At 40.8% G+C, this 9,228-nt stretch overlaps 1 protein-coding gene across 12 annotated transcripts; it reads left to right on the top strand.

Annotated features, from left to right (window-relative positions):
* Positions 1-2,058: 2,058 nt before the first annotated feature.
* LOC133735713 (disease resistance protein RUN1-like) lies at positions 2,059-8,914 on the top strand. Of its 12 annotated transcripts, none has more exons than XM_062163147.1 (11): positions 2,059-2,281; positions 2,512-2,613; positions 2,720-2,827; positions 3,020-3,151; positions 3,283-3,847; positions 3,944-5,027; positions 5,199-5,474; positions 5,577-6,668; positions 6,776-7,420; positions 7,541-7,630; positions 7,706-8,914. In XM_062163147.1, the coding sequence occupies exons 5-11, from the start codon at positions 3,339-3,341 to the stop codon at positions 8,486-8,488; spliced, it is 4,479 nt and encodes a 1,492-aa protein (XP_062019131.1). In that variant the 5' UTR covers positions 2,059-2,281; positions 2,512-2,613; positions 2,720-2,827; positions 3,020-3,151; positions 3,283-3,338; the 3' UTR covers positions 8,489-8,914. The 12 variants fall into 12 exon arrangements, with proteins under 12 accessions (XP_062019131.1, XP_062019133.1, XP_062019130.1 ...); XM_062163149.1 differs by having other exon boundaries at positions 3,268-3,847; XM_062163146.1 differs by having other exon boundaries at positions 3,020-3,155; positions 3,268-3,847.
* The last annotated feature ends 314 nt before the right edge of the window (positions 8,915-9,228 follow it).

Below are 9,228 nucleotides of genomic sequence, written 5' to 3'. Positions count from 1 at the left end.
AACAAACGTATGAGTCAGTGCGTCATTGTCATGTGTTACTGATCCAAATGCTTAGATCAAATCACTCACACACTTTTAGCTAGAACACTCAAGTTTTGTATAAGGGGAATGCCAACATACAATTCTTATACTAACAAAAAGTTTTTGGCCGAACCGCAATCGACAAAAATTTCGATTGGACAACCATTGATGTGTCTGCGGAATCGCATCATCTCACTGACAGCTGTGTTGGTGATGGCATGAAGTGGAAGGGTCGGGTCGCTATCAGAGTGTGTTTCCTCGGATTGGGTATCATCGGTAGGCTGGATTTCCAAGGTAGGATAGGCTTCCAGGATGGCCATCACGGGTTTCTTACACACATGGGTCTTTGACCATGGTTCATCACAACTAAAGCAGAGGCCTTAGGTGCGGCGCTCTCTGTGGTCATTGGGGGTCCACTTTCTGGACGCACCTTCTGTTCTAGGCTTTTGGTTGTGTAGGGGGTTGGTTGGGAACTGGGTGGTAAGGGGTTGTGTTTGGCCTGTAGTGGCGACAGAAGGTGTGTGGGGATGTGTGGAAGGCTTTGTGGAATACTGCCAAGAGGAAGGACGATTGGATCTGTAGGATCTGATATGGTTCAGTTTCAGTTCATAGCGACGTGCCAAGCGTTGAGCAGAGGCTAGAGATCTAGGCTCCATAGCGATGACGTCATGCTGGATATCCGGTTTGAGCCCACCGAGAAAAATCCGCAGGAGTTGGGAGTCGGACCAACCAGGAGCTCGGCAAGAGAGCTTGGTAAAGGTGGTGATGAAGTTGTCCACCGTGGTGGTCTGCTGTAAGTGGGAAAGAGTCGTTTGAAAATCGGCGTCATTGCCGGCGCCAAAGTATTCCAAGAAGGCAGTCGCAAACTGAGCCCAAGAGGCTGCCGGATGCCTTTGCTCAAAGGCATTCATCCACATACACGAGTCGGGCCCGAAGTGCAAAGCGACGGTGGCTATGTGGGCTGCCCGAGGGATGTTTTGGGCTCAGAGGTGGTTCCGCCATAATGAACCAACCGAGCGCATCTTCGCCATAAAATCGCGGTAGATCGACTTTGGGTGGGCGAAAGAATGGATTGTCAGGGTGAGGGTAGTGATTGTGGTGCTGATTAGGGGCAGGGATATGAGTCGTCGGCTGTGGAATGTTGAATGCCGACAGGGTGGTGGTGGTGGGTGGTGTTGGGGTAAAGGTGAAGGCTTGCTGCTGGGAAACTGAAGCGATAGTGGAGTATTGGGGAGCAGCAGAGGAGTATGGGGGTGGTGTATGGGGTGAGGAGGCTGACGGTGTGGTGATGGGAGTTGTAAACGGTGTGGGTGGGAGGGAGAGACCAATGTTGGATAAGGGTGGTATGGGCGAGGAGATGGAGCCAAAGGTAATGGTCGGTGCTGAGGGTGTTGGGGGTGTAATAGAGATAGGTGCGGTGGAGTTGATAGGCTGTGGTCGATGGGTGAGTGCGTGTACCATCGTGCTTTGCAAGGCGGCTAATTGAGCAGTGATGTGGTTTTGAAAAGAAGAGTGGTTTTGGTTGATGGATTTGATAGATAGGTGTAGCTCGTCTTGAAGCAGGTCCAACGATTGGTGGAATTCGGCTCGTTGCAGGGGTGCACAGTCTTCCGGGTTGTGGGAAGAAGAGGGAAGCTGTTGGTGAAGGGTTGGGTTGGGTAGTGGAGGAACATGGGCGGAGGAGGGTTCAGAAATTTGCAAGGCCCTCATCGGCGCCATGCTCTGATACCAGATGTTGGATACATGCAAGTAAATAAAGGAAAAATAGGTTTAAGGTTTAATCATCATTTCACAATGCCAATGTTGGCCAAGCTCACTACAAGATATAGATGGTGTACCATCAGTGACAAAATGAGAAGGGGATGTTTGGTACAGGACCACCACAACATCCTTCCAAGATAGCTGAGCTAAGCTAGGCTACTGGGCTGTGGGCCGTTACAAAAGGGGTTAGGGGAGATGTAAATGGGCTTGTCCTAACAGAATGCAAGTCTTTCATTTGGCGTGGGAATGGGAATGGGAATGGAAATGGTCAATTTGTTTATCTGTTTGACGGAGGGCGTTCACTGACAATGTTTTTTTTCTTTGTACTCCTTTTTATTTGGTCAAGTGGACGCTCGCACTTTTTCTCCATTTCAGATTAAAACACCAACCGAAGACTCTCAAATATCAGATTCTCTTCGTATTGATCCAGCTCCATCAATTATTGAGGAGGGTTCTTGCCTTTCTTCAATCGTTTCTCCAGGATGATATGATATGATAGGTATGTAATTTCTCATGCATGCTTCGAATTAACTATATGTAAAAGCTGTTCCTTTTTTACTCCGATTACGGGGAGAGATCAAGATTCAACACCATATATTACTCCCTAGTACTCATCTGCATGCATTTCTTTTTCTCTGATCAACACTGTTGTTCTGTTCTGTGCTTCCAATATTTTTTTTTTTCTTCCGATGTATACTCAATAACTACCAATGAAACAATCAACTGTAGGACACCCGAATGGTTGTTGTAACCTATCAAACAGCTTATGGTTGAGGATTTAACCTGATCTCATACAATATAGTCTGGGTTTAAGAGTACGTTGTAGTAGAGGTGGTTCCTTAATTTTACTTTTTCAGAACATATTATTAACTGATCACTATGATGTGACAATTGTTTTATATTTTAACTAACGCCTAACCATCACAATTGATGTCAGGCCGTGGATCGTAATTTCACTGTGTGTGTGAATTGGTCAAATAGTCAGTTTGTTCCGATTGTGGGAGTTGAATGGCCAGTTATGTAAAGTGCGTTACAGTTCTTTTTGGTAATGTGTGTTACACTGTTTGTTTTTGGTGAAGTGTTTCTATTCTTGTACATTCTCAATTTCAGACTCATAGATTCTCAAAAATCTCAACTTCCCTTCATATCTCCCTCAATCAGCCGATTGTACTCAGTGGATTGAATATCAGTCTTTAGCATGTTTGGTATATAATACTCAATTCACTTCCAATTTTAGTTGACTGCGTTGATCGAGTTGTTGGAAGATGATAAGAGGTTTTGCTCTGATCAAGCTTGCTTAGTTTGTGGTTTGTTTCTCTTGAGAGGGTTCCGGCTGGCCTTTGTTCGATCGTCTGTCCAGGATGATATGGTAGGTATGATCAAAATTTCTGCTATATGTTTCTAAGCAGATATATTTCCTTTCTTATAGATCAGTAAATTTTGTTTTTCTTTGAAACATTCAATAGAGAATTGAACTTTATATAGCTGCTTCATTTTCAGTGTGTTCCTGTTTCGTCCTCTACTTGGGAAATTAACGGGGAGCTCAATAGACATATATGATGGGCACTGAATTACCCTCCTCCTCATTTGCCTCTTCTTCAAACACACAATGGACATATGACGTTTTTCTCAGTTTCCGAGGTGAGGATACTCGTAAGAGCTTTGCAGATCATCTATATGCTGCTCTAGACCAAGAAGGTATTTTCGTCTTTAGGGATGATGAAGAGCTTCATAGAGGACAACCCATTTCATCAAATCTCCTGGAAGCAATACAAGTTTCAAGAATCGCGCTTGTTGTTATCTCAAGAAACTATGCTTCTTCGAAGTGGTGTTTGGATGAACTCACTACAATTGTTGAGTGCATGGAGGATAGAGGGCAGGTAGTGTTTCCAATTTTCTATGATGTAGATCCGCGCGAGGTGAGGAAACAGACTGGATGGTTTCGACAAGTCTTTATTGAACATGAAAGGCGCTCTAAGGATGACTTGGAGAAACACAAGGTGCAAAAGTGGAGAGCTGCTTTGACTCGAGTGGCCAATCTATCTGGATTTCATTTACAGGATAGGTACGTAGCATTTACTAATTGATGACGATTAGATAAATAATAAATCCGATGATAGTTAGTTACAAGCCAATGCCTCCCCCTTTTTTTTGCCTGCAGGTATGAATCAAAGTTTATCCGAGAGATTATGGGAAAGATAGTAAATGAGTTGAGAGGTACAGTCCAACAGCCTCATTCGGATGATCTTGGACTTGTGGGAATTGACTTTGCTGTTGAGGAAATAATGAAGTATTCAGCTACAGATCAAGGGAATGATGTTGTCTTTATAGGTATATGGGGAATGGGTGGGGTTGGCAAGACAACTCTTGCACAAGCTTTTTATGATAAAATCTCTGATCAGTTTCAAGATAAATGCTTTCTGAGAAATGTTAGAGAGATTTCTAGACGAGACGGTATTGTTGCATTAACAAAAGATCTCCTTCGCAATGTCTTAAAAAAGATGGATGTGCATGACAGTGAGGTGAGGCATAGATTTCGTCGTAAAAAGGTTCTCATCATTCTTGATGATGTAGATAAGTTAGAACAATTGCAAGCATTAGCTGGAAGCAACAATTGGTTTGGTCGAGGGAGTAGGATCATTATAACAACCAGGGACAGTCAATTGTTGATTGCTCATCATGTGGATAGATGTTACAAGGTCAAGGAATTGAAAAGTGATGATGCCCTTAAGCTTTTCAGTTGGAAAGCCTTCAAGAATGATCATCCCCCAAAAGATTATATGGAGTTATCCCATAGCTTTGTAAATTATAGTAAGGGCCTTCCCTTAGCTATTGAAGTTTTGGGTTCTTTCTTGTGTGGTCACAGCCTTCACGAATGGGGAAGTGCCTTTAGTAGAATACAAGAACATCTTGACAAAGATATCATGTCTGCACTTAGAATCAGTTTTGATGGATTGCATGAGAAGGAGCAGCAAATATTTTTAGATATTGCATGTTTCTTCAAAGGACAGGAGAGAGATGAGGTGACAATATTGTTGGAGGGTTTTGGTTTTGACCCAATCATTGGTATAAGTAATCTCATTCGAAAATCCCTCATCAGTATGGTAGGGAGTAAATTGTGGATGCATGATTTGCTTCAGGAAATGGGTTGGGAACTTGTTCGTGGGGAATCTCTCAATGAACCTGGGAATCGTAGTAGATTATGGCAACCCGATGATGTGCTTGATTTACTGAAGTATCATAAGGTAAGTCTAGATGGTTTTATTGGAATATACATGAAGCTAAATGTTAAAGAGTCTTCATTTTTTATATCTTCAGTTTTATTTAAATATCATTACGTGCCAGTTCCCAATTTTTATTTTACCTACACTACTTAACAGTTTGTAATATTTTTTATGATTATTATGTGTAAATAGGGATCAGATGCAGTTCAAGGGATAGTCCTTACCTTGCCTCAAGAACAGAAGGAGCAATTGAAATGTGATGCCTTGTCAAACATGAAAAAATTGAGATTTCTTAAAATGTCTAATGTGCTCCTTCCGTTGGGCCTCAATTATCTATCTACTGAGTTAAGAGTTCTCGAATGGCATGGATATCCTTCAAAGTTGTTGCCAACAGATTTCCCATCGGAGAAGCTTGTTCAACTCAACCTGTTTGGCAGCCATATCAAACATCTATGGAAGGGATTCAAGGTAACAATTTCTTTCGTGTATATATTTTGTGGGTTTTAGTAAATTGACTTCATAAGACTATAAGAGCTTATAGTTTTTCCATTTGTTTTTCTTTTTACACAGTGTTTAGATATGTTAAAATCAATTGATTTGATGGACTCTGAAAATTTGATTGAGACACCAGACTTCACGGGTGTCCCAAATCTTGAGAGGCTGAATCTTGAAGGTTGCACAAAATTATCTAAGGTTCATCCATCCATTAGCAATCTCATACACCTTAGATTATTGAATATGAAAAACTGTGAAAGGCTTCAGATCACTTCATGGGACATCAGTTTGAAATCTCTCGAAATTTTCAATCTTTCGGGCTGTGCACGACTCAAGAGATTTCCAGAGATTGTGGGAGATATGAAATGCTTGTCTAAAATTTATTTAGATGGGAGTGCTATAGAGGAACTACCAGTGTCAATTGAACATCTGACTGGTCTTACATTGTTGGATATGGCTCATTGCAAAAATATTTTGAGAATTCCTAGTGTCATTTCAAGTTTGCCAAGGCTTAAAACAATCATTCTGTCAGGCTGCTCTAATCTTATTGAAATTCCCGAGAACATTGGGAATGTGGAATGTCTTGAAGAGTTGGATATAAGTGGAACTGCTATAAGGCAAATGCCATCATCCATTGTGTACCTCAGAAACCTCAAAAAGTTATCCTGCTCCTGGTGCAGTGGTCAAGTTTCTACATCACTGCTCTTTCCCTGTCTTCCAGAAGTATGCCCTGGACCGAACTTCTTGTTACCTGCTTCATTGTCTGGTTTTAGCTCTTTAATGTCATTGAATTTAAGTTACTGCAATCTGATTGATGGTGCCCTCCCTAATGATTTGGACCGCATGTCATCATTGATGGAGTTGAAGTTACGGGGAAACAATTTTACAAGCATACCTGAAAGTATTTGCCGACTTTCTAAGCTCATAAAACTTGAGTTGGATGGTTGTATCCGGTTGCAGTCATTGCCAAAGCTTCCATCGAGTATAAAGTTGGTTGGGGCAGCTGGTTGCATGTCACTTAAAAGTGATTCTGATCAGTATGATGTATTTTATTCAAGTGAAAAAACTGTTTGGATTAATAAGCTCACAACATCAACCATATGTTCCATTAATATTAGGAATTCACAATTTGCAGCATGGCTGAACATATATCATGAGGTTAATGAGGTATACCTTTCTGTTTAAATATTTCTCTCCTAAGTCCTTTATACTGGCCAATCTTAAAGTAAGTTGCAGTTTTTTTCACACTCATTCCCCCGGGTTTTTTTAAGCAGGTACAGGTTGATATAAGTCTACCGGTGAGAACGGCATATGGTTTATCAATTGGAACTCATGGAATACCAAATTGGTTCAACAATTGGAGCAGAAACTTTTCTATAACAATCCCGCTTCGAAAGGGCCTAATTTATAACAGTAGGCTATGGAGAGGATGTGCCTTCTATGTTGGTTTGGAAGTTGATGAGAATTTTGATACCAGTTCTGATTTCAAAGTGATGCACAAGTTTGACTGTTGTTTTGATACCATGGAAGGTCCCGGTTACAAACAAACTCTATACCACGAGGTAAATGCTAAAGGTTTCCAATTGACTGGGTCACTTGGATATTGGATAATAATACCGCATCTGTGGTTTTCAGCAAGGTTGAATGCCTTCAATCAGTGCAGTAGCATCCAGGCTAACACTACAATTGATAGCCCATACGTCGAGGCTAAAATGAGTGGTGCCCGTCTACTCTACGAAAAAAGAGATTATATAGAGTTTATCCATGCAATAAAAAATGCGACTCGTACTTCAAGATTTATGCAGAATAACAGTTCCTCTGTAAGTTTGTTGGCTGAGGATGGTAGCTGCAAAATTGACTCGAGCATTTCGTTGAGAGAACATCTTAGCTCGCTGCCTTCAGATTTAAAATGCTATGAGGTCTTTCTCTATCATATATATTTTCATTTGACATCAAATGCTTCATAGTTTACCCAACCATTAGTACTCACTTATCTCTTCTTGATCATTCTTGTCGCACGTCATATTTTCTTTATTCAGGGGGTAAATTTTGCGGCATCCAAGTTCTACCTTATTAAAGGCAGAGTCTTTCATCGCCAGACCTCGTCTCTGTTAGGAGAAATCCTTCAGGTCTGTCTGTCTGTCTGTCTCTCTCTCTCTCTCTCATGGTCACAAATCTAATTCCAATTTCTTTTTATTTAATAGAAATATTCTGGTCAGCACTCGGTGTTTTATAGAGGAACTTTTCCTCAATATGGAATTCCAGAATGGTTCTGCAGTGTGAACAGTTCCTCGGCAGCCTTCCCGCTAAATCCTATGAATGTGTGGAATGGAATAGCTGCATGTGCTGTTTTCACAGTCCTTGACAATTTGGATGCTGAAAAGCCTGACATAGGCTGTAGATTGGGAACTGGCTATCAGGGTTTCGCAATAAGTGGACGCATCAGTGAATCTCTTATTAGTTTGAAGGTTCGTGGTTTCGTGGGTATGTTTTATGCATCACGTGGGTCACTTTCACATCTTGTGTCAAATGATTACACTTCCATCATCAAAGCCAAGTTTTATAGTAACAGCAAGAACATAAGGGTGCAGAGTTGTGGGTATCAAATTGTATCCCATGAAAATATGGAAGAATTTATGGAAACAGTGCTGCAATGTTCAGTCACATCTCAGACTTTTCAGTTGTCAAAAGATACGAGTAGAGAAGAAACACCGAAAGAAAAGGAGAACTCCCTCTACTCAAATAGAAACGGAGAAAAGATACAAGTAGAGAAGAAGAAAAGGAGCGCTCTCTCTAACCACATAGAAAAGGAGAAAAGGAAATCTTCCTGCAGATCGATCTGTTGCTTCCTGTGTAAACTCGGTGTCATTTTTTGGGTATTCTTAGTTGTTGTTTGTGGGCTTTACTTGATGGGCTTGGCCCATGTTGGTTTCCCTTTGTGGAAGACAGTGGGAGCTGCATGTGGAAGGTTAATTGTACATATGTAGGACATATGTATATATGTCTTTGAAAAGGGCAGCCGTCATGGATGATTAGAAGACGAGAAACAAATTGAAAACCATCCCAGAATACTCATAGAGCCTTCCTCTACTTGTTGGTGACATAGCTACTCCATAGTTGAAGCTTCTTCTCTATTTGAATCAAGAGAGAGTTATTCATGGTTGCTCTCTTTTAGCAAGGGTATCAATACATCGGTTAACAATATAACAAGGTTGCGTTTTTTTTTGAGTTCTTGAATTGATAAACCATAGTTACTCAAGTGAATAACAAAATTTTGTTGTAAAGAACCAATTTTATCCACACATTTATCATAAGCCATAGTATCAATATCGCAATCCTAACAAAGTCATTTTATTTGTTAGGGTATGTATTCATTGAAAATATTATCAATATCGAAAGATTGAAAAATTTCATTGTAATTTTTTATATTTGTTTGTTCAACTTTTTTTTTTTTTGCCTCCACGTATGTAAATTTCTGCATCCGCCACTGTCCATAATGCTATTTTACTATATACTAAAAGAGAGATACTGTTCATAAGGGACTAAAATGGAGTGATGGTTTTGCCCCTGATCTTTTCTCCCAATTACAGTTTGCCATTTTTTTTTTGCACTCTGGGTGGTTTGGTTTCCACGTGGCTCTGTTTGCTTGCTCCACGGAGAGAGAGGTGAAGAAAGATCGAGAGAGCCAGGCATGTCAAGAAGGATCGAGAGTGTGCAGGTGTGCATC

The sequence above is a fragment of the Rosa rugosa genome, chromosome 3 (assembly GCF_958449725.1).
Source record: "Rosa rugosa chromosome 3, drRosRugo1.1, whole genome shotgun sequence".
In the NCBI taxonomy this organism is placed as follows: domain Eukaryota; kingdom Viridiplantae; phylum Streptophyta; class Magnoliopsida; order Rosales; family Rosaceae; genus Rosa; species Rosa rugosa.
Note: the sequence above shows the minus strand (reverse complement) of the source record. Positions and strands in the feature narration are given on the sequence as shown.

Coding starts and splice junctions, on each gene's coding strand:
- LOC133735713 (XM_062163147.1), top strand. CDS start 3,339: ATGATGGGCACTGAATTACCCTCCTCCTCATTTGCCTCTTCTTCAAAC. Junction 5,028..5,198: donor ATTTACTGAAGTATCATAAG/GTAAGTCTAGAT, acceptor ATGTGTAAATAG/GGATCAGATGCAGTTCAAGG. Junction 7,631..7,705: donor TGTTAGGAGAAATCCTTCAG/GTCTGTCTGTCT, acceptor TTTATTTAATAG/AAATATTCTGGTCAGCACTC.